We start from the raw sequence: 26,488 nt of genomic DNA on the forward strand, positions 1-26,488 counted from the left end.
TATCATGCTTCTGACTCCATCCGATTTTGAAATATTGTCATTTTATCAAATGAAACGAAAAACAAGAAATCATGGCCTCCCCTCAATGAAGGCTGTATTTTTTGTCATGCTCAATAAAGAGTTTGGCTCGTGAGAGTGCTGTGAAATAACTATCAATCACCAAAGCTTTAGTGAAAGATCAAGTTTGGGAGCAGCAAAACAGTGAGTGGACCTCCCCTTTTTATCATTATTTTAGTCAGCTCCCATTATTATTTATTTTTGATGTGCGTAAAAGCCTCAATAGTCTTAATTTGTATATGCCCACAGGGAGCAATTATTGTGCCTGTAACTGTATTTAAACATAGACCATTTAAAAGAAGTTGTTATATTTTTATTAGAATTTCATTCAAATTATTAACTCTCATTTTAAGCCTCATCAATTGTGCATTTAATCTTGCTTATTCACAACGTTTGGCATATCCATGGCTCAGACATTAAAGACAATGCGATTTCAAGTGAATTCGGAAAGTATTCAGACCCTTTTACTTATTCCACATTTTGTTACGTTACAGCCTTATTCTAAAATGGATTACATAAATATTTTTCCTCCTCAATCTACGCACAACAACCCATAATGACAAAGCGAAAACAGGTTAAGACTTTCTCGCAAATGTATTCAAAATAAAAAAACATACCTGATTTACATTAGTGTTCAGACCTTTTGCTATGAAACTTGAGCTCAGGTAGATCCTGTTCCAGTTGATCATCCTTGAGATGTTTCTACAACTTGATTGGAGTCCACCTAAATGTAATTGATTGGACATGATTTGGAAAGGCACACGCCTGTCTATATAAAAGGTACCACAGTTGACAGTGCATGTCAGAGCAAAAACCAAGCCATGAGGTGGAAGGAAGTTTTTCGGAGCTCTACGAACATGATTGTGTCGAGGCATAGATCTGGGGAAGGACATCAAAATAGCATTGAAGGTTCCCAAGAAACTCCATCATTCTTAAACAGAAGACGTTTGGAACCACAATGACTCTTCCTGTAGCTAGCCGCCCGGCCAAAACTGAGCAATCGGGGGAGAAGGGCCTTGGCGTCGGGGAGCTGACCAAGATCCCAATGGTCTCTCTCAAAGAGCTCCAGTGTTCCTCCGTGGAGATGGGAGAACATTCCAGAAGAACAACCATCTCTGCAGAACTCCACAAATCAGGCCTTTATGGTAGAGTGGCCAGACGGAAGACACTCCTCAGTAAAAGGCACATGACAGCCAGCTTGGACTTCGCCAAAAGTCCCCTAAAGACTCTCAGACCATGAGAAACAAGATTGTCTGGTCTGATGAAACAAAGATTGAACTCTCTGGCCTGAATGCCAAGCGTCACACCTGGAGGAAACCTGGCACCATCCCTACGGTGCTGTGGGGATGTTTTTCAGCGGCAGGGATTGGGAGACTATTCAGGATTGAGGGAAATGGATGGACCAAAGATCCTTGACGAAAACCTGCTCCATAGTGCTCAGACTGGGGAAGGTTTACCTTCCAAGAGGACAAGGACCCTAAGCACACAGCCAAGACCATGCAGGAATGGCTTTGGGACAAGTCTCTGAATGTCCTTGAGTGGCCCAGCCAGAGCCTGGAATTGAATCCAATCAAACATTTCTGGAGTGACCTGAAAATAGCTGTACAGTGACGCTCCACATCCAACCTGACAGAGATTGAGAGAATCTGCAGAGAAGAATGGGAGAAACTCCCCAAATACAGGTGTGCCAAGCTTGTAGAGTCATAACCAAGAAGACTAAGCTGTATTTGCTGCCAAAGATGCTCCAACAAAGTACTGAATAAAGGGTCTAAATACTTATGTAAATGTGCTATTTCAGCTTTTTATTTTAAATAACTTGCAAAATTTCCAAAAAACTGTTTTTGCTTTGTCATTATAGGGTATTGTGTGTAGATTGCTGAGGATTGTTTATTTAACCCATTTTAGAACAAGGCTGTAACAAAATGTGGAAAAAGTCAAGGGGTCTGAATACTTTCCGAATGCACTGTACAGTAGGCCTAGCCTCTAGATCACAGCGAATGCTATGTTTAACAATATATTTCCATATTGAAGTCATGCAATTAGACATCTTACAATGTGGATTTAGCAAAGATGGGATAGGCTTACAAACATTTTGTTATTTTTGTTTCTGTAGGTTATTTAACAAATTAGGCTACAATGGACTAACATTCAAATTGGAGTTGACAACGCAATTCATAAAATACTGTAAATACACAACTTGAAGAAACCAAATATTTAGCCACGGAGCACGTTCTGATTGGCCAGTGAGGGGGTCAAGCCTCGACTCATCTACAACTTTATATTAATCAAAACCCAGCACTTGCACACCGCCAGCATACCGCCAGCATCTGTTCCCATAATTCCGGTTGTGAAAATGGCAAAAATATTTGACACCCCCCCGAACCTATGGCACTACCACCCGCGCTTACATGTACCATTGCGTTAAGTTTGTTAAAATGGAGCCCACAGTATCGACATAAAATCATCAAAAATAATATCGCAATACTCTACTGTTAGCTTGGGTGGTATACTGTATAAACCGTATACCGGGGTATTTGGGAAAAGCCACGGAATGGTTTTTCAATACAGTCCAAAGTTTTCCAATATATTTGAATATTTGTAGCTACTTAAGTTATTACCTTGCAGTCAACTTGTGCAATACCTTAAGGAGATAAAAACAGATTGCGTACTTCATTTCACCAGTCACATTATTTTAAATGATTAAGCTTACTGTGGATCCCCAAAACAGTTGAGCCAGTCACTGTGTTTGTTTGTAAATAGCACAACGGGAGAAAGCGAGCTGCTGAGTCCATAGCGTTCTATATATATATTGGAGTCTCTCTCTGTGTGGCGCACACGAGGTGATAACGTTACACTTGTACTGAATTCACAACTAAATGTTTGCCATCAGATATCTTATAACGGCTTCCTGCCAGAAGACAAAGAGTTCTGGATGAGTTATTTTTCCCCTGTGTGTTTCCTACTAGCGTTTCCCCCCCCCCCCGCCTCAGTTCTTCTCCATGTACACATGCTGCACTTCCTTCAGAAAAAGCGTGCGTCACAACTTTGTTCATTTGCACAATTTATCTCGTTCACTTTCGCGTGTAGCTATGCTTGTATAACTTTATGGAGCTGGATTTGCCCGTCTTTGCAATTTGTTTGTTAGTTTTCGCTCGTTAGCATTTAGCTAACAGCGTCTATGTGATTTCGTTATTAGTTTGTGCCAAGTTTGTTAGCAATCTGGTAACGGAGGCCCAATGGGCTTTTACTGTGTTTTTAGTGCCCACTTGTGTGCTATTCTAGTAATACCACAAATTCCGGTATGAGAGAAGGACAGTACAACAATATTAAAATCTGGAACCGCCCAAGCCTACTGTATCGATCCCACCCCACATCCCTATAACATATACATTTGCAAGTGTTCTGCTAAGCAACTTAAACTCCTATACAACAGCTATTTGAAATGCCAGAGTGAGGGGTTTAGAAATGGCGAGCAAGAGAGAGAACAAGAAAGAAGTTACTCACACATCGTTGAACTCTTCTAGGCTGGTAGCGGGCGTAAACACATCCAACAGGCCGATCACCTGACAGAAAGAGGAAGTCAAAGGTTAGACAACATTCTAAATACAACAGACAACTCACATTGCAAACATAACCCATACTTCAGAAAAAGCTCACACTACAGACAAAACAATAACAAACACCACAACATGTGGTCTTCTTCCAACTGCTAAAATCCCTCAGGGGGACTGAGGCAATGTGCAGAGTGCACAAACAGAAGAGAATGGTTTATACATTTGCCTTTGTGCAAAGAAAAGTAGAGCCTTCTTAGTGTGAGACTGTGCTACCACCCGTCGTCCTTGACATGGTCTTTCACTGTTTTAATAACCATCAGATAAAGGTCGCTTTGACAACAAACATCACGTTTCATCAAACAAAGTTTAGGGATTTTGGGATGCAGTCATGGCAGGTCGTTCTACAGCTTTGGAACAGAGCCTAAACCACTGTTCTGCTCTCAACACAGGACAGACAGCACACAGTGAGAGTCGGGGCTCTGTGACACAGGCTAATGCACTCATAGTGTGTGTGTGTGTGTGTGTGTGTGTGTGTGTGTGTTGCAGGAGAAAGTGATGACTGAACTCCTTACAGGAAATCATGCAGAATACAATAAACAGAAAGAGAGAGCCAGAGGGAGAGAGAACAAGGGAATGAGAGGGAAAAGGAGAGAGAAAGAAGAGCTAGCATGCAGGCACTGTGTGGGTGGCTAGAGAGGAGTTGAGGAGAGCGGACCGAGGGAGGAAGCGGACATCGGTGCCAGACCCAGTGTGCCCCCCTCTAGAGAAACTGACTGATGTGGGTGGGTGTCATAACAACACGACTCGACACCGTCCACGCAGGGCAGAGCCCTCTGCGATTGGTGGACTCGAGCCAAAACAAAAAGTGATTGGCTGACTCAGGCTTTCCAAAAAAACATAGCCTGCAGTGTAACCAGGCAACAGCGGGGAAATTCACTCAGAGAATAACAGAGAATAAGTGGGTCAAGACTCAAGAGCTGTGATCAAACTGACACGTGTATCTACTCTACTGTTCCCTTACCTGCTGCTAAGCGCTAATTGTTACCTGAACTCAAAAGAGAAGTTTAAACAACTCAAACCCACACACTCCCTGTGGCAGGTGGATCCTGCTGTTGCCTGAGCGTTACCTAAAGTCACAGAGGGATAACATTTCGTTTTCGAAAAAAGACCTTGTGCACAATCACCACAGTCAGCCTTGTCCGATAAATATGAATTTATTGCCATTTGCCACACACAACCACAGTTTGGTGGTATTTGCTTACGGTGCAGCAGCATGGTGACTCTTAAGTTGGACTCTGGGTCAAACCCCCTATCATCTTCAACTTGACGATGAAACACAGCAGTTGACCTAGTGTGTTCAGCTTCACCACCACTGAAACATTCAGTGAAACCCCACACCCCTGAAGGAAGAAATTTGCTCCAGTGTTGTTTACACCACTGATTTATGCAGAGTTAACCTCCCTTCACACCACAAGCATAACAGGCATAATATTGGATGTAACCAGGGGTTGTAAAGGTGAAGTGTTGGGGTTTGCAGCACCATACCACCGTGAGAGTGAAATCAGTGAGCAAGACTGATGTTTGAATAAGCGCTGAGGGGCCTCTTCACGTCCTACAACTTAGCTCTCCTATGGTGACTCAATGTTAGAGAGGGGATGTGACCATAGAATTAGAACGACTAGAATATTCTAACATTTCCACTTAAGTCAAGGTACTCCGTAGCACTCACTGCTGTCATCATGAAGCGCTTTGAGAGGCTAGTTAAAGATCATATCACCTCTACCTTACCGGACACTCACTTCAATTTGCTTTCCGCCCCAATAGATCCACAGACGATACAATAGCCATCGCACTGCACATTGCCCTATACCATCTGGACAAGAGGAATACCTACATCAGAATGCTGTTCATTGACTAAAGCTCAACATTCAACACCCTAGTACCCTACAAGTTTATCATTAAGTGCAGGGCCCTGGGTCTGAACCTCACCCTGTGCAACTGGGTCCTGGACTTCCTGACGGGCCTCCCCCAGGTGGTGAAGGTAGGAAACAACCCTTCCACTTCGCTGATCCTTAACACAGGGGCCCCACAAGGGTGCGTGCTCAGCCCCCTTCTGTTCTCCCTGTTCACCCATGACTGGGTGGCCACGCATGCCTCCAACTCAATCATCAAGTTTGCAGACGACACAACAGTAGTAGGCCTGATTACCAATAATGACGAGACAGCCTACAGGCAGGAAGTGAGGGCCCTGGCAGAGTGGGGCCAGGAAAATAAACTCTCTCTCAACGTCAACAAAACTAAGGAGCTGATCATGGACTTCAGGAAACAGCAGCGGGAGAACGCTCCTGTCCACATCGACGGGTCCGCAGTAGAGAAGGTGGAAAGCTTCAAGTTCCTCGGCGTACACATCACTGACAATCTGAAATGGTCCACCCACACAGACAATGTGGCGAAGGCAGCGCAAAAGTACCTCTTCAACCTCAGAAGGCTGCAGAAATTCAGCTTGGCCCCTATGACCCTCAGAAACTTCCACCAATGCCAAATTGAGAGCATCCTGTCAGGCAATATCACCGCCTGTATGGCAACTGCACCGGCCGCAACCGCAGGGCTCTCCAGAGGGGGGTACGGTCTGCCCAACGCATCACCGGGGACACACTGCCTGCCCTTCAGGTCATCCAGCACCCGATGTCACAGGAAGGCCGATCATCAAGGTCCTAAACCACCGCCTGTTCACCCCGCTATCATCCAGAAGGCAAGGTCAGTAAAGGTGCATCAAAGCAGGGACCGAGAGACTGAAAAACAGCTTCTATCTCAGGGCCATAATGTTAAATAGCCATACTAGCTGGCTACCACTTGGCTACACAACCCTGCACCTTAGAGGCTGTTGTACTATATACATAAACTGGCCATTTTTAATAATGGAACACTAGGCACTTTAATACTTTTTACATACATATTAGATGAGTAAAGTAGTATCTACTGTATTTAGTCAATGCCACGCCGACATTGTTCGTCCTAATATTTATACATTTCTTAATTCCATTATTTTACTTTTTGATTTGTGTGTATTGTTGTGACTTGTTAGATACTACTGCACTGTTGGAGCTAGGAACACAAGCATTTCGCTACACCCGCAATAACATCTGCTAAATACGTGTATGTGACCAATACAATTTGACTTGACAGAGCCAGAGGCCTTTTGCCTGTTCAAGTGAATGTCGTTCTATGAATGTGACACTGACCTGTTGATCCCTTCAGAGAGAAGCTCCAGTACACTTACCACAGGAGCCGGAGGATCATATGAAAACACATACTTTGTCCACTCGACTCCCTTCACACGCACTCGTGCACACACAAAAACAGACACGTCTACTCCATCTGCTCTTTAGATTAAGAGATGGCAATAAATAGCCTTTCATAGCACACAGATACAGTACCACAGTCAGTAACTCTCACTCTTGAGGGCAGGTCAGCTTTCCCCAGAGTGGAGGCAGATGGCGGCAACACACACATGCATGGGCGCGTGCACACACACACACACAAGATTTTTCAGAAATCCGAGTTGGAGGATTATTGGAACTTGAATAAGCAGCGAAGGAATCCTCTAGGCTCAAACTGGGACTCGTGAAAAATCCGGTAACTCCTGCAAAGTTGGACTGATCGATCAGTAAAAAGTTCAAGGAAAGGTTAACTCACATGCTCCGGGAGGTGTGTGTGGGTACGGGGTTAACTCACGTTCTCGTGTTTCATGTGTTTGAGGAGTCGTAGTTCTCTGTAGGTCCTCTTAGCGTGGATGACGGACTGGAACGGCCTCGACAGCTTCTTCACCGCTATCTTCAGCCCCGACTTCACGTCATACGACGAGCTGCTCAGTGTCAAAGAGCGCGCACACACACACACACACCTTGGTAATTATAACATTCATATCACATATATAATATTACTGATATAACATAACATTCCTGTTATCACAGTAATGACGTTACATCAATAATTCAACACTACATTCCTCTTATTTCGATTGCATGCTACTTTCAACCAGACATTTAAATAAACCATTATTAAATGTAATATTGTGTGAAGTGGTCCTTGGGACCTGGAGAGGCGCTGTACACAAAGGTGTTTTATTAAAACACCATGATTGTTGTAGCCTCGGTAATTTTGCAGTACTCCGTATCAATGCAGTAGCCCTCCCTTCCTGCCGCATGTAACACAGCATAGTTAGGGCAAATCTACAGCAAGGCAACAGTACACGTCGTCCCCCACGAATGATGCAGCGCATCATTTGACTTCGATACCAGTCTTAGTATCACGATACTCGGTTACCACAGCAAAAAAAAGGCGTATTAGCCAAAGTCACAGTCAAAATGGCACTTGATCCAGACAGATCCTTTGAGATCAATACATCATTACATTTTAAATGTTTGATGTCAATTTTTCTGAGATAACCAATTTGTTTTTGTTCTAACCAATCTACATAAAAACATAACGGTTATAATTTACTTTAAATGTTAAGTCTCTATTGATAAACTGGGTAAATCAAGGCCAATTCACAATAGAGGTGAATGCGTATTCAATAGGAATGTGTGCATGCATCGAGGTATATGGAGCTTGTTTTGGCTGATTTTATGGTGCTACAGATGAAAAACAAATCTGTTTTCTTTCCATTTGAGACTTATTTTATTGTACTGATCAGAAACATTTGAATAGAAGAAGCAATCTCTTTTAGAAAAGTGCACGCTGTTTCAGCCCTAATGATGTCATTCACACACACGGACAGAGAGATGTGACTGATGCGAGGGAGACGAAGTGAATTAATCAAGTTTTGGCAATGACTATGGTTTTTGGTGACACTCAGCTTTGAAATAAGGATATTTTGCATTATTGTTTGCATTTTATGACAAAGTACTAGGGTAGTGAATTGATGTTAGCTTCAGCTGTGAGCTAGCCAGGAAAGTTATCCTACAAAGCTGGAAGCTACCTGTATTTTCTTGCATTGTAAAGTGTTCTAGCCTGTAATGGACATTGTTTTGAGAACAGTAATTAACAGTTGCAACATTTCTACATAATGTGTCGCATGTGTCGAAGTGAGTGCAGCGGTTCCTCAGGACAGGCTAGAGCTAGCATTGAGTAAGTGTAGCAGGCCCGGTGCGCTCGCTCTATAAAGGGGACATCCGCTGCGCTGATAGACAGACTTGATCCTCTCAAATAAGTAGAAGACGTCAGACACATTTGATAGAATTACTGAAAGTAACAAATTCTGTTACCGAACCGTTTCAAGTTCTGGTATTGGAAAAAGTACAAAAGTTTCAGTATACCGTGCAACACTATTCATTTCTTATGGGAAACGTTTTACTCATGAGGGGCTGTATATATAGTGCTTTCAAAGTATTCACACCCCTTTACTTTTCACATTTTGTTGTGTTACAAAGTTATTTTTTTGTCAACGATCTACACAAAATACTTGAATGTTAAAGTGGAAGAACATTTTTCTATATTTTTTTTATGAATGGGAACAAAAACACTAAAATATCTCATTCACATAAGTATTCACACCACTGAGTCAATACATGCCAGAGTCACCTTTGGCAGTGATTAGAGCTGTGCGTCTTTCTGGGTAAGAACTTTGCACACCTGTCTAGTTAGACTGTAAACTCTCCTTCCAGACTTACATTAAGTATCTCCAATCCAAAATTAAATCTAGAATCAGCTTCCTATTTTGCAACAAAGCCTCCTTCACTCATGCTGCAGAACATACCCTCGTAAAACAGACTATCCTACCAATCCTTGACATCAGCAATGTCATTTACAAAATAGCCTCCAACACATTGGATGTAGTCCATCACAGTGCCATCGGTTTTGTCACCCACCACTGCGACCTGTATGCTCTCGTTGGCTGGCCCTCGCAACATATTTGTCGCCAAACCCACTGGCTCCAGGTCATCTACAAGTCTTTGCTAGGTAAAGCCCCGCCTTATCTCAGCTCACTGGTCACCACAGCAACACCCAACTGCAGCATGCGCTCCAGCAGGTATATTTAACTGGTCATCCATGAAAGCAAACACCCCGTTTGGCTGCCTTTCCTTCAAGTTCTCTGCTGCCAATGACAAGAATGAATTGGAAATATCACTGAAGCCTTAAACAGTGGGGCAACAAAGTATTTAGTCAGCCACCAATTGTGCAAGTTCTCCCACTTAAAAAGATGAGGTCTGTCATTTTCATCATAGGTACACTTCAACGATGACAGACAAAATGAGAAGAAAAAAAAATCCAGAAAATCACATTGTAGGATTTTTAATGAATTTATTTGCAAATTATGGTGGAAAATAAGTATTATAAAAACGTATTTGCTTGCCATAACAAACGGGTTGAATACTTATTGACTCTTGACATTTCAGTTTTATATTAGTTTTATATTAATTTGCAAACATTTCTAAAAACAATTTCCACTTTGACATTACAGGGTATTGTGTGTAGATCAGTGAGACAAAATCTCAATTGAATCCATTTAAAATTCAGACTTTAACACAACAAAATACAGAAAAGTCAAGGGGTCTGAAAGCACTGAGTACAAAATGTAATGACTGTAGGGACAGGAGATATGCATGTTCAAAGTTTTGGAATTTCAGTTGATTACTACAGCGCCCCCTTGGGACAACCAGTAATTTTGTAAATGTCAGATTTCCATGGCAAGACGCATTTTCAAACCCAAGTTTCATTGTATATATGGAGACAGATCTGCAGTCCCACGGGGACAATAAAAGTGATTATGAAAATCAAATTGAAATGTGTCACACATATGAAAACCAACATTGTCAACTGTATCTGTATGGAATTACACTGCTTATAGGTAGTCACCCTTTCAAAATGTTCACCTTTTGTGAATGAACGGAGCTTATAGATCCTTATGGGAAACTTGTAAAAATATTGAAAAACATAATTTCACTGACATTATGTAGGCCAATGACAAAACAATCTTTAATCCATTTTAAATTCAAGCTGTAACAACAAAATGTAGAAAAGGTTGAGGGGTGTGAATACTTTCTGAAGGCACTGTGTGTGTGTACTTTTTCCCTTTGCTACGTTACAGCCTTATTCTAAAATGGGTTACATAAAAATTCCCGGAAATCTACACACAATACCCCATAATGACGAAGCAAAAACAGGTTTAGACATTTTTGGAAGCAGAAACAAAGGAAACAGAAATACATACATAAGTATTCAGACTAAAGGTCGACCAAATAATCGGAATGACCGATTAATTAGGGCCGATTTCAAGTTTTCATAACAATCGGAAATATTTTTATTTAACTAGGCAAGTCAGTTAAGAACACATTCTTATTTTCAATGACAGCCTAGGAACGAGGCAGAACGACAGATTTTTACCTTGTCAGCTCAGGGGATCCAATCTTGCAACCTTACAGTTAACTAGTCCGACGCTCTAACCACCTGCCTCACGAGGAGCCTGCCTGTTACGCGAATGCAGTAAGCCAAGGTAAGTTGCTAGCTAGCATTAATCTTATAAAAAACAATCAACGATTGTCGTTGCTCCAATGTGTACTTTACCATAAACATCAATGCCTTTCTTAAAATCAATACACAAGTATATATTTTTAAACCTGTATATTTAGCTAAAATAAATCCAGGTTAGCAGGCAATATTAACCAGGTGAAATTGTGTAATTTCTCGTGTTCATTGCACGTTGAGTCAGGGTATATGCAACAGTTTGGGCTGCCTGGCTCATTGCAAACTAATTTGCCAGATTTGACCTAATTATGACATAACATTGAAGGTTGTGCAATGTAACAGGAATATTTAGATTCATGGATGCCACCCGTTAGATGAAATACGGAACTGAATAAACGGAATAAACGTTTTGTTTGAGGTGATAGTTTCTGGATTTGACCTAACAGTATTTCTGTGTGTTTATTATAGTTAAGTCTATGATTTGATAGAGCAGTCTGACTGAGGGGTGGTAGGCAGCAGCAGGCTCGTAATAGTCAAAGGTATGTGGTTTAGAGAGAAATAGTCGACGCGTTATAATTCCTGTAATAACTTGCGGCTGAACTTGAAAGGGGTTCCTTCGTTATTTTACTGTTCATGTCTTCCATAGAGGATGTCTTGATCTACTTCAAATAAGGTCTGTTTCGTGCAGGCTTAAACCGCCTCGGCGTTTTGATACCCGTGTAAATCTCACTAGGATAAGGTAACGTTTGTCAACATATTTTCATAAATCCACTCTACAAAAAAAATGATATTCACTTGTATTTAGCCAATATTGATCAGAGTTACCTTGTCCTATGGATATCTACACAGTTATAAAATTGGCAAGGTGGTGTAAGCCTACACGAAACACAGACCTTATTTTAAGTAAATCAAAAAAATATCCTATGGAATAAATGAATGAAGAAACCGCTTTTCAGATTTTGCTAGAAGGTGTCATGGGAATTATGACTCGCACTTTGGTAGTCAATTCTTACCATGTCCATTATTAAAATAGGATTTCCTGCATATAGAAACCCAGTTTTTATTTTCAACATTCATCACAGGGAACTTAAAAACAAGTAACTTGAGAGTATTTGTCTCCAAAGCAGACTCTTCAGTATCAGTATCATTGTCACTTCAGAGCTGTGTCTGTGTTTTACAGATGGCAGAGAAAAGCAGAGCACCAGTGTGGGACTGTTACATGGAATTGGCACCAGGGAAAGCAAGGTGTCTTATTTGTGATAAAGATGTAAGCAACGGCTAAATCATAAAATACCACCAACCTGTGGAATCACCTAAAGAACACCCATCCAAAAGCCCATAATGTATTATATTAAGTTAAAATAAGTGTTAATTCAGTAGTTGCAATTGTCATTATTACAAAAGTGTATATATAAAAATGTTAAATAAAAAAAATTGTCAGATTAAGTCGGTATCTGCTTGTTTTGTCCTCCAATAATCGTTATCGGCATTGAAAAATCATAATCGGTCGACCTCTAATTCAGACCCTTTGCTTTGAGACTCTGTTTCCATTGATCATCCTTGAGATGTTTCTACAACTTGATTGGAGTCCACCTGTGGTAAATTCTATTGATTGGACATGATTTGGAAAGGCACACACCGGTCTATATAAAGGTCCCACAGTTGACAGGTCATGTCAGAGCAAAAAACAAGCTATGAGGGCAAAGGAATTGTCCGTAGAGCTCCGAGACAGGATTGTGTTAAGGCAAAGATCTGGGGAAGGGTAACAAAATATTTTTGCAGCATTGAAGGTCCCTAAGACCACAGTGGCCTTGATCATTCTTAAATGGAAGAAGTTTGGAACCACCTAGACTCTTCCTCAAGCTGGCTGCCCGGCCAAAATTGAGCAATCGGGGGAGAAGGGCCTTGGGAGCTGACCAAGAACCTGATGGTCTCTCTGATAAAGCTCCAGTGGAGATGGGAGGACATTCCAGAAGGACAACCATCTCTGCAGCATTCCACCAATCAGGCCTCTATTGTAGAGTGGCCAGACGGAAGTCAGTAAAAGAAGTCAGTAAAAGACTGCTTGGAGTTTGCCAAAAGGCACCTGAAGACTCTCAGACCAAGATTCTCTGGTCTGATGAAACCAAGATTGAACTCTTTGGCCTCAATGTGAAGCGTCACGTCTGGAGGAAACCTGGCACCATCCCTACGGTGAAGCACGATGGTGGCAGCATCACGCTGTGGGGATGTTTTTCAGCGGCATGGACTGGGAGACTAGTCAGGATTGAGGGAAAGATGAACAGAGCAAAGTACAGGGAGATCCTTGATGAAAACCTGCTCCAGAGCGCTCAGAACCTCAGACTGGGGCGAAGGTTCACCTTCCAACAGGACAACAACCCATAGCACACAGCCAAGACAATGCAGGAGTGGCTTCGGGACAAGTCTCTGAGTGGCCCAACCCAACTTGAATCCAATCAAACATTTCTGGAGAGACCTGAAAATAGCTGTGCAGCGATGCTCCCCATCCAACCTGACAGAGCTTGAGAGGATCTGCAGAGAAGAATGTGAGAAACTCCCCAAATACAGGCGTGCCAAGCTTTTAGTGTCATAACTCTTTTTGGGTGAGGCAGTATATCGCTGCCAAATGTGCTTCAACAAAGTACTGAGTAAAGGGTCTGAATACTTATGCATATGTGAAATCAGTTTTTGATTTATTTTAATACATTTGCACACATTTCTAAAACCTGGTTTTGCTTTGGCATTTTGGTGAATTGTGTGTAGATTGATGAGGGGGAAAAAACGATGGAATCCATTTGAGAATACTGTGGTAACGTAACACAATAAGGAAAAAGTCAAGGGGGCTGAATACTTAACAAATGCTATGCATGTAGCACGGAGTTCCAATATGATGAAAAACATCTACAGGTGGGTTATATAGGCCGCTGAATTTTTTTGTATTAGTCATCACAGGGATCCTACTTGAAAACGCAACAGAGAAGCAATTTGCAGTTTCGCAAATCACTAAACAGTCAATAGACATGAAATCATAAAATTACACAAACTGTGTAGGACACTAAATACTTCATAATAACAACCCAAATGTTATAAGTGGTGAAGTTGTCCTTCAAGTCATATAATTAGTCTCCCATTGACAGCAATGCATGACTTAGGACTCACCTCATGTTACTGTCTGTCTGTATGGAGCTAAGGGGATGATGTGTATGATAGTGAGTCAGCTTCATCAAGTGGTAGTCCTTGAGCTGCTGTGTCCACATGTATAACAGTAAAATGGCTTGGCTGTGACACATCCACACGCACGCAGTGACACATCCATGCTACAGTGATTCCTCAGCAGCACATGCCATGTCCACACCCTGATACAGAACAAAGAACATGGAGAGCAGTGGGTGTTGAACATTCCCTGCCCTTCTCTGCCTAGCCCTATCTGAGTCACACACACACACACACACACACAATGTTTATCAGTGACATAGCCTATTGCTGCAGTGACTGCTATGGCATTTCCCGACAAACTATTTCCTATACATTACATATACCATGTAGCTTAAAGTAAGACTGAGCAATGTGACCAAAATATCATATCACAATATTTCTCTCATTTTTTATCCTCTCATTTAGCTAGCTTTGATGTAGCTAAAATATTCATGCTCACCTATTGTTCTCTGATTTAGAATATACCATTGCACAAACAACATGCTGATTATTAGCTAGCTAAACTCAGCAAAAAAAGAAATGTCCTCTCACTGTCAGTTGCGTTTATCTTCAGCAAACTTAACATGTGTAAATATTTGTATGAACATAAGATTCAACAACTGAGAAATAAACTGAACAAGTTCCACAGACATGTGATTAACAGAAATAAAATAACGTGTCCCTGAACAAAAGGGGGGATCAAAATCAAAAGTAACAGTCAGTATCTGGTGTTGTCACCAGCTGCATTAAGTACTGCAGTGCGTCTCCTCCTCATGGACTGCACCAGATTTGCCAGTTCTTGCTGTGAGATGTTACCCCACTCTTCCACCAAGGCACCTGCAAGTTTCCGGACATTTCTGAGGGGGAATGGCCCTAGCCCTCACCATCCGATTCAACAGGTCCCAGACGTGCTCAATGGGATTGAGATCCGGGCTCTTCACTGGCCATGGCAGAACACTGACATCCCTGTCTTGCAGGAAATCACGTACAGAACGAGCAGTATGGCTGGTGGCATTGTCATGCTGGATGGTCATGTCAGGATGAGCCTGCAGGAAGGGTACCACATGAGGGAGGAGGATGTCTTCCTTGTAATGCACAGCGTTGAGATTGCCTGCACTGACAGCAAGCTCAGTCTGATGATGCTGTGACACACCGCCCCAGACCATGACGGACCCTCCACCTCCAAATCGATCCCGCTCCAGAGTACAGGCCTCGGTGTAACGCTAATTTCTTCGACGATAAACGCAAAGCTGACGATCACCCCTGGTGAGACAAAACCGTGACTCGTCAGTAAAGAGCACTTTTTGCCAGTCCTGTCTGGTCCAGCGATGGTGGGTTTGTGCCCATAGGCGACATTGTTGCCGGTGATGTCTGGTGAGGACCTGCCTTACAACAGGCCTACAAACCCTCAGTCCAGCCTCTCTTAGCCTAGTGCGGACAGTGAGCACTGATGGAGGGATTGTTCGTTCCTGGTGTAACTCGGGCAGTTGTTGTTGTTGCCATCCTGTACCTGTCCCACAGGTGTGCTGTTCGGATGTACCGATCCTGTGCAGGTGTTGTTACACATGGCCTGCCACTGCGAGGGCGATCAGCTGTCCGTCCTGTCTCCCTGTAGCGCTGTCTTAGGCGTCTCAGTACAGACATTGCAATTTATTGCCCTGGCCACATCTGCAGTCCTCATGCCTCCTTGCAGCATGCCTAAGGCACGTTCACGCAGATGCGCAGTGACCCTGGGCATCTTTCTTTTGGTGTTTTTCAGAGTCAGTAGAAAGGCCTCTTTAGTGTCCTTAGTTTTCATAACTGTGATCTTAATTGCTTACCGTCTGTAAGCTGTTAGTGTCTTAACGACCGTTACACAGGTGCATGTTCATGAATTGTTTATGGCTCATTGAACAAGCATGGGAAACAGTGTTTAAACCCTTTACAACGAGGATCTGTGAAGTTATTTGGATTTTTACAAATTATCTTTGAAAGACAGGGTCCTGAAAAAGGGATGTTGCTTTTTTTTGCTGAGTATGTTTGCTCTGACTAAGTACATTTAGCTAGCTAACTAGCGGTTAGCATTAACGGCTAACACAATTTATTTTAGCCACAACTTACTGAGAAAAGACAAACTAGCTGTTTGCAGACAGTAAGATACAAAAACTAATAGTGTAATTATAGACCTCTTGTGGATTTATATTAAGAAGCAAAATGGAAAGCAGCATCCGTGTTACCAACACCTTGTTGCATCTTCAGAATTGACCATGCAGATTGCAAGTGGTTGTGACTCCTGGTCGAGCAGAAAAACTGCTCACCTTGTGTGTGGAAGAAGAGAGACGAGTCAAGTAGCATAAAAACTGACATTTACATGCGGCGGAGTGGTTTAACATATTTAACAAATCAAACATTGAAATACTGTTATACAAGGTCAAGTAAAAACCCAAACCGGTCCGTGCATAAATACAGGTATTTAGTACAATACGGCACTAAAATACCAGTATTAATAAACAGCACTAGCCTAAAACAGACCTACTAAACATATTATAATTCACACAGGTACTACTGATTTGATGGCAATGAGAGGGTGTGTAGCTCCTGCAATGCAGCAAGTGGCAGCCAGAGAGCAGCAGGGAGATTCCCTAACACCAAAATCACTATGTCCACCCTGTTGCCATGTGGAGATGTGCCCCTCCCACATTATTCAGACCAACAATGCAGCACTTTAAGTATTTGTAAAATTATTCTTGACAAAAATGTTGACAAACATGCAGCTGCTAAAAAAAAACTCACTGAGAACTGTTAGAGCCCCCTGGATCGATGATGAATTTAAAAATTGCATGGTTCAAAGGATGAAGGAAAAAAAGAGCAAAGTGGCAACAAAAAAAATCCGGCTGCTCAGCTGATTGGTTGACATTTTGTCAATTGAAAAATTGTGACAAAAAATAAAAAATCTATAATAATAATAACCAAAACAATATAAATGGGAAAACTTGAGCACCTTACACTATGGGCAGAAAATCATTTAATCTCCATCGTTCATTGCAGTTGATGGGTCTTTTATAACAAAACCTATTTATATAGCCAATCATTTGAATTAATATTTCACTGGTTAAGTGGACAAACAGAAGTGAAATGACAACATTGACCAATGAACCATTATATTTGATTATTTAAGATCTAATAATGAAAGAGAAGGATTGCCGTATTGAATTTGGGTGGAAGAGGTGGAAAAACAGTTGTTATCCATCAATAATGATAAGCCACCTGGTATAGACAACCTAGTTGGGAAGTTATTGAGAATGGTAGCGGACTGTATTGCCACCCCGCCATATATTTAACCAAAGCCTAAAGGATTGTGTGTGTCCACAGGAGCGGAAGGAAGCGAAAGTAATTCCACTACCTAAAAATAGTAAAGCACCCTTTGCTGGCTCTAACAGCAGCTCAATCAGTAAAGCTGACTGTTCTTAGTAAACTGATGGAGAGAATTGTATTTGAACAAATACAAGGGCATTTTTTAAAGAACAAGTTAGTTACTGACTTTCAGCATGCATATAGGGAAGGGCACTCAACTTGTACTGCACTGACTTAGATGACTGATGATTGGCTAAAATAAATGGATAATCAGATCATAGTTGGAGCTGTTATTGTTAGATTTCAGTGCAGCTTTTGAGACTATTGATCATCACTTATTATTGAAAAAAATACTTGTTATGGCTTTACGTCACCCGTCATCACATGGTTGGAGAGTTATTTATCCAATTGAACTCAGAGAATATTCTTTAATGGAAGCTTCTCTAACATCAGAAATGGTATTGGTACGGTATTTCCCAGGGCAATTGCCTTGGGCCATTACTCTTCTCTATATTTACAAGTTATTTGCCACTTGTCTTACAAGCTAAAATGACTATATATGCTGATGATTACACACTACACATCAGCACTTAGAGCCAGTGAGCTCACTGAAACTCTTAGCAAGGAGTTACTGTCAGTGTTAGAATGAGCAATGAACAATAAACTGGCCTTAAATACATCTAAAACTAAAAGCATTACATTTGGCTCAAAGCATAACTCTTAGACCTAAACCTCAACTGGAGTTGTGTATAAAAGGTGTGACCATGGAACAAAGTTGAAGAATCTGAACACCTAGAAGTAACACTGGCTGTTCAGTTAATATGGTCAAGCCACATTGACAAAGTTGTTGTGAAGATGGGGAGAGGCATGCCTGTTATAAAATGATGTTATGCGTTGTTGTTTTTTAACACACCTGTACTAGTTGTTCAGGCTTTAATTACAACGTGATTAATGTCCGGTAATATGATCAGGTGCAGCAAAGTAAGACCAAAGAAAGCCACAGCGGGCTCAAAACAAAGCAACACGCCTTGCCCTTAACCGCACACACAGAACTAACATCAACAACATGCATGATAGTCTTTCATGGTCGAGGAGAAATTGACTGCTTCCCTTCTAGTCTTTTTAAGGAACATTTGTGTGTTGAAAATGCCTAACCATTTGTATAGTCTATTTGCATACACTTTCGGCATACATACCCCACTAGACCCGCCACTATCGGTTTCTTCACAGTACCCAAACCAAAAACAGATTTAATGCGTCACATTATATATAGTCATGTCATCGTGGAATGCTCTGACACCAGTGGTTACTCAGGAAAACAGCTAGTTTAGCTTAAAAAACAAAAATATATTGTATCACAGTGCCTCTCCTCTTTCTAAAGACCTAATTTAACTGTACTGTATATAAGAATATGTACAGTACCAGTCAAATGTTTAGACACACCTACTCATTCAAGGGTTTTTCTTTATTTTCTACATTGTAGAATAATAGTGAATATATCAAACTATGAAATAACACATATGGAATCATGTAGTAACCAAAAAGTGTTAAACAAATCAAAACCCTTGAATGAGTAGGTGTGTCCAAACTTGACTGGTACTGTATAAATGAAGTGTGTAAATATTATTTTTGTTGTCTTCCCTATATATACACTTTTTAAAAATGGTATAATTATTTAATGTATTATTATCTTACGTTGTTCTTGTCTATTACTGTTCTGTAATGTATTTGTACATTTTATGTGGACCATAAGAGTAGCTGCTGCATGTGCAGTAGCTAAATGAGATCCTGATAAACTAAACTACTACGTGTAGAGTTTGCCCTCTAAACAACAAGGAATAAGGAAGCAAGTTCCTACGAAGTCAGATAAGTATAGAAGCTGGTTTCCCCTCAGAGTAAACTTGTTACCACAACTACATATGGTCTTATCAAAGAAGGCAAACTTTTCAGTGGTCATCTTAGTACCATTGTTTTGTTATGTATTATAAATGCATTTGTGTTTGTGTAAGCTTGGCTTAGTGGCTGGCTCTGAGGGCACTGGATACCATTAGCGCTCCCGACTGTACCAACACCAGCAATCTACTCTAATGAGGCTGAGGCCATATCTGTTTACACATTTGTTTTTATAAACTTCATATTTAACCAATTATTAACTGTCTATGAACTACCTTCAATAAAACATTTACAACCCACCTCTTAAAATGTCTTAAAGTAAAGTCTTACCAATATATATTATTAATAACTCTGAACACTCTTTGCATAAACATTCTTAGCATGGAACTCCTGGATGGCTTCCATTCTAAGAACCAATTCTAGGAACAGAGCAGGAATAGAGTGAGGTCTGTGATGGGAGTGGTTTTCTCAAAAAGGCTTGGAATGACAGATGGGGTAGAATCTAGAATGCCAAACATGGTGCTTACAATCCTTTATTAGGCAGAGTTCACACTGAGGACTGGGAGGGAGGGACCGCCTGGTGGCAGGAACAAATACATACATTAACTCGAAACCGACTGGCTGAAAGGTTGGCATCCCAGCTTGTCTTTCTTTGCAGTCCTGCTGGGCATATGATAAGATCCATTCGCCGTATCAGGAACCACTTTAACATGATATGCTAGACATTTCTCCGGGCGATGTGAGATCTGATCATCTGAGTAGCGGGACTGCAAAAAATACAACCAAGAAACGCAGCCACTGATTGACTGACTTCCCTGAACAACGGTCTGATTGGCCTGACTGGCCCGGGCAACCAACTGACTGACTGCATACAGGACTACAGGAACTGACTCATGGAATAGCCAAGACAACTGGAAGGACGGACTGTGTCCCAAATGGCACCCTATTCCCTACATAGCGCACTACTTGACCATGTGACTCTGGTCAAAAGTAGTGCACCATCTATAGTGCACATATCTAGTCTATGAATACCCCACTACTCTCCCATTATAGAGTACTGCACTGCCACGCTCTCTCAATGTTGCTTTTCTCTCAACAACGTCAACGCACTCTCAAAGTATGTTTCACTGCACCTCCCAAGAAGGTACAGTACTTAGGCCTATAGAGTATACTCTGAGAGCACTGAAGTCCTATGACAACGTTTTAGCTCACGCCTGCCAGCACTATAAGTCTAATTTAGGCTAGTGCAGTGTCCCACAATTTACTGCAACTGCACTGTCCAGGAGACCAGTGAGACGCAGCAGCTCATCAATATTTGGCTATAATACAGAGACAGAAGTTCAGAGCTTTCAACCGCTGACACTAACTTAACATTAACCCTTACCACTAACCCTAAATGCAAATTAAAGTACAAATAGCTCATATATTTTCTGCTCACTTTCTGATGATCAGTGGTATAAAGTAGTTAAGTAATACTTTAAAGTATTTTTTAATGAACCTCTTGAACTTATGGGGGCGCTGTGTCATTATTGGATAAAAAGACGTGCCCGTTTTAAGCGCAATATTTTGTCACGAAAAGATGCTCGACTATGCATGGAATTGACAGCCTTGGAAAGACAAAACTCTGACGTCTCCAAAACTGCAAAGATATTATCTGTGAGTGCCCCAGAACTAATGCAACAGGCGAAACCAAGATGAACTTTCATACAGGAAATGCCCCAGATTCTGAAGGCGCTGTGTTCCAATGTCTCCTTATATGGCTGTTAATGCGCCAGGAATGAGCCCGCGCTTTCTGTCTATTCCCCGAGGTGTCTGCAGCATTGTGACGTGTTTGTAGGCATATCATTGGAAGATTGACCATAAGAGACTACATTTACCTGGTGTCCCGCCCGGTGTCCTGTGTGCGTAATCTGTAGGTCAATGCGCGTTCCATTTCTTAAGAAGAGAAAGTAAAAATCCATCGTGGCAGTTATCGTCGATAGATATGTGAAAAACACCTTGAGGATTGATTCTATACATCGGTTTGCCATGTTTCTGTCGATATTATGGAGTTCATTTGGAAAAAAGTTCGCGTTTTAATGACTTATTATATATATTTTTTTCCTTACCCAAACGTGATGAACAAAACGGAGCGATTAGTCGACACAAATAATATTTTTTGTAAAAACGGAACATTTGCTATCTAACAGAGTCTCCTCATTGAAAACATCTGAAGTTCTTCAAAGGTAAATGATTTTATTTGAATTGCTTTTATGGTTTTTGTGGAAAATGTTGCATGCTGAATGCTAACGCTAAATGGTACGTTAGCCATCAATACTGTTACACAAATGCTTGTTTTGCAATGGTTGAGAAGCATATTTTGAAAATCTGAGATGACAGTGTTGTTAACAAAAGGCTAAGCTTGAGAGAAAATAGATTCATTTCATTTCATTTGCGATTTTCATGAATAGTTAACGTTGCGTTATGCTAATGAGCTTGCGGATAGATTTACACAATCCTGGATACAGGTTTTTTTTCGTAGCTAAACGTGACGCAGAAAACGGAGCGATTTGTCCTAAACAAATCATCTTTCAGGAAAAACTGAACATTTGCTATCTGAGAGTCTCCTCATTGAAAACATCTGAAGTTCTTCAAAGGTAAATTATTTTATTTGAATGCTTTTCTGTTTTTTTGTGTAAATGTTGCCTGCTGAATGCTAATGCTAAATGCTACGCTAAATGCTACGTTAGCTATCAATACTGTTACACAAATGCTTGTTTTGCAATGGTTGAGAAGCATATTTTGAAAATCTGAGATGACAGTGTTGTTAACAAAAGGCTAAGCTTGAGAGCAAATAGATGAATTTCATTTCATTTGCGATTTTCATGAATAGTTAACGTTGCGTTATGGTAATGAGCTTGAGGCTGTAGCCACGATACCGGATCCGGGATGGCTCGACGCAAGAAGTTAAGTAGTTTTTTGGGGTAACTTTTACTTTACTACATTACTAAACAAAATAAGGTACTTTTAACACAATTTCCCCTGAAACCCAAAAGTACTCATTACATTTTGTATGGCTAGCAGGAAAGGAAAATGGTCAAATTCATGCACTTATCAAATTCATGCACTTATCAAGAGAACAACCCTGGTCATCCCTATTTCCTCTGATCTGGCAGACTCACTTAACACAAATTCTTCAATTGTAAATCATGTCTGAGTGTTGGAGTTTGCCCCTTGCTATCCTTAAAAAAAACTAAAACAACGATGCTGTCTGGTTTGCTTAATATAAGGAATTTGAAATTATTTATACTTGTAGACATTTACTCAAGTAGTATTTTACTGAGTGACTTCCACTTTTACTTGAGTAATTTTCTATTAAAAGGGTATCTTTACTTTTACTCAAGTAGGACAATTGGGTAATTTCCCCACCACTGCTGATGATATTGCCATTGTCACATTTGTCCTTTCTAGCATGGCCATCTAATGACAAAAGGACCAATTCATCACTTTCCAACTGAAAGCAAAATGATGCATCAACAGCTGCTACTGTACAAAACAACTTAACAGTGAGACACACACTTAGCATGTCCAGAAGAATAACGATTCTCACAGGACAGGAGCGGCTGTGTTATAATTACATTATAATGAAGTCTTCTTGTCAAAGGGAACCTTGAGGAGACTACAGCAGGATGACTCAATCGAAACAGAGCTGAAGAGACTAGGCTACCTAATCTCGCAGTTATGACTCATCAGTGTACACACACAATGGGAAAAGATGACATCATTCCAGGCTCATCACCGGCAGGGCAGCAGATGCCTATAGAATAGAACGCTCATTAATCTGACTGGGGAGGTGGGGCTGCTTTCTGCCCGGCAACCACGTGACTTTCTATCAGTCACACTGCCTGCTGGCCTGGGTTAGAGTGCGCTACTAGAACATGCAGGGATGTAAAGGGAGCAAGGGGCTATTGGGCACAAGGTGATGTAACTAGGAACTTCCGTACAGTTTTAGTCACTTTCTGATTACATTCAGATGTAAGCATAATGATTCAGCCAAGTTCAAGCAACATCATGTGGGACCATTGGAATACCCACCCCGTATGCCTAGCCTACATTGTTATCATCATGCATAAAATGTTTTTCATTCAGTAGCCTAATCATGACCATGCATGCCAAAGACGTCACATTTTGATTTGGGATAGGCACAAGAAGCATACACAGTCGGGTTTCTACAACTGACAGATGATGCATTAACGTTGTTGTATATGTGCTGTTTAGTTGAGAGGCAGTAGTGAATAGGCGACTGAAGTCTTTCGTCTAGACTGTTAAATTCTCGTAAATGAAAAAGCTATCTAATCTATTTTTGTATACAGGAAAACCAACCTGGGAGGCACATTTTATTTTCTATCTGCACAAAAACAAAGATAATCTGATGTTTGAAAGACAGTCAGACCCAAATCACTCAGAAGAGTACGTAGCACAGCAATCTGGTTACAGTAACCTCATTTTTACACTGACTGACACTTCGTAGGCAGCTATCGTAAAATGCTGAGAAGCAAATTATCCCCTGGCCTGATTTTGTGATTTGAAACATTGCAGATTGCTACACTCTGCAATAGTTCATAAAAAAAATTGAATATATTTTATTTGTCACATAACATCTGCTAAACATGTGTATCGCGGGTGTAGCGACATGCTTGTGTTTCTAGCTCCAACAAGAGTGTGCGCAAAGCTGTCATCAAGGCAAAGGGTGGCTACTTTGAAGAATCTCAAGTTTAAAATATATTTTTTGACTTGATTAACCTTTTTTGGTTACTACATGATTCCATGTGTTATTTAATAGTTGATGTCTTCACTATCATTCTACAATGCAGAAAATAGTTTTAAAAAAACACTTGAATGCATGTAAACTCAGCAAAAAAATAAACGTCCTCTCCATGTCAACTGAGTTTATTTTTCACCAAACTGAACATGTGTAAATATTTGTATTTACATAACAAGATTCAACAACAGACATAAACTGAACAAGTTCCACAGACATGTGACTAACAGAAATGGAATAATGTGTCCCTGAACAAAGGGGGGGGCGCAAATCAAAAGTAACAGTCAGTGTCTGGTGTGGCCACCAGCTGCATTAGATAGTGCAGTGCATCTCCTCCTCATGGACGACAACAGATTTGCCAGTTCTTCCTTTGCCGCTCTTCCACCAAGGCACCTGCAAGTTCCCGGACATTTCTGGGGGGAATGGCCCAAGACCTCACCCTCCGATCCAACAGGTCCCAGACGTGCTCAATGGGATTGAGATCCGGGCTCTTCGCTGGCCATGGCAGAACAATGTCTTGCAGGAAATCACGGGCAGAACGAGCAGTATGGCTGGTGGCGTTGTCATGCTGGAGGGCATGTCTGGATGAGCCTGCAGGAAGGGTACCACATGAGGGAGGAGGATGTCTTTCCTGTAACGCATAGCGTTGAGATTGCCTGCAATGACAACAAGTTCAGTCCGATGATGCTGTGACACACCACCCCAGACCATGACGGACCCTCCACATACAAATCGATCCCGCTCCAGAGTACAGGCCTTGGTGTAACGCTCATTTCTTCGACGATAAACGCAAATCCGACCATCACCCCTGGTGAAACAAAACCGTGACTCGTCAGTAAAGAGCATTTTTTGCCAGTCCTGTCTGGTTCAGCGAAGGTGGGTTTGTGCCCATAGGCGACGTTGTTGCCAGTGATGTCTGGTGAAGACCTGCCTTACAACAGGCCTACAAGCCCTCAGTCCAGCCTCTCTCAGCCTGTTGCGGACCGTCTGAGCACTGATGGAAGGATTGTGCATTCCTGGTATAACTCGGGCAGTTGTTGTTGCCATCCTGTACCTGTACCTGTGACCTTAATTTCCTACCGTCTGTAAGCTTTTAGTGTCGTAATGACCGTTGTTTATGGTGTTCATTGAACAAGTATGGGGAACAGTGTTTAAACCCTTTACAATTTTTACGAATTATCTTTGAAAGACAGGGTCCTGAAAAAGGGGTGTTTCTTTTTTTCCTGAGTTTATGTATGTATGCATGTACACACACTACTGTTCAAAAGTTTGGAGTCACTTAGATATGTCCTTATTTTTGAAAGAAAAGCCATTTTTTTGTCCATTAAAAAAACATAAAATAGATCAGAAATACAGTGTAGATATTGCTAAATGTTGTAAATTACTATTGTAGCTGGAAAGAAAGATTTTTTTAATGGAATATCTATTTAGGCATACAGAGGCCCATTATCAGCAAACACAACTCCTGTGTTCCAATCGCACGTTGTGTTAGCTAATCCAAGTTTATCATTTCAGAAGGCTAATTGATCATTAGAAAACCATTTTGCAATTATGTTAGCACAGCTGAAAACTGTTGTTCTGATTAAAGATGCAATAAAACTGGTCTTCTTTAGACTAGTTGAGTATCTGGAACATCAGCATTTGTGGATTCGATTACAGGCTCAAAATGGCCAGAAACAAAGACCTTTCTTCTGAAACTTGTCAGTCTATTCTTGTTCTGAGAAATGAAGGATATTCCAAGTGAGAAATTGCCAAGAAACTGAAGATCTCGTACAACGCTGTGTTCATTTCACTTCACCAATTTGGACTCTTTTGTGTATGTCCATTACATGAAATCCAAATCAAATACATGTAAATTAGAGGTTGTAATGCAACAAAATAGGAAAAACGCCAAGAGGGATGAATACTTTTGCAAGGCACTGTAAGTCATGGCAAAATGTGTAGAATTGCAGGAAATTAACTTTAAAATGTCAATTTCTTTTTGCTGACAAGGGGGGGGGTCACTAAAAATGTTTTGCTACAAGGTGGGAGCCCCCAACAAAAACTTACTTACGCCCCTAAAAGACTCGAGGTGCGTAGTAATTTAACCTTTTTTTAACTGATATGAAAATTATGTTCCTTATCTCTCCCAAACCGTACCGCAAGGGAAAGCAAAACTTCGTCAAAATATTTATACCGTCAATAGGGG

At 41.2% G+C, this 26,488-nt stretch overlaps 1 protein-coding gene across 1 annotated transcript in view; it reads right to left on the minus strand.

Moving 5' to 3' along the window:
* Nucleotides 1–26,488, minus strand: part of LOC115135470 (mitogen-activated protein kinase 14A-like) — a 47,506-nt gene that overhangs the window by 20,313 nt on the left and 705 nt on the right. Inside the window, exons 2-3 of the mRNA XM_029670184.2 lie at nucleotides 7,347–7,476; nucleotides 3,562–3,620 (exon numbers count right to left, since the gene is read on the minus strand). Of these exons, the coding sequence (XP_029526044.1) occupies nucleotides 3,562–3,620; nucleotides 7,347–7,476 (189 nt within the window). The remainder of the gene's footprint in view (nucleotides 1–3,561; nucleotides 3,621–7,346; nucleotides 7,477–26,488) is intronic.

This window comes from Oncorhynchus nerka, linkage group LG2 (genome assembly GCF_034236695.1).
Source record: "Oncorhynchus nerka isolate Pitt River linkage group LG2, Oner_Uvic_2.0, whole genome shotgun sequence".
In the NCBI taxonomy this organism is placed as follows: domain Eukaryota; kingdom Metazoa; phylum Chordata; class Actinopteri; order Salmoniformes; family Salmonidae; genus Oncorhynchus; species Oncorhynchus nerka.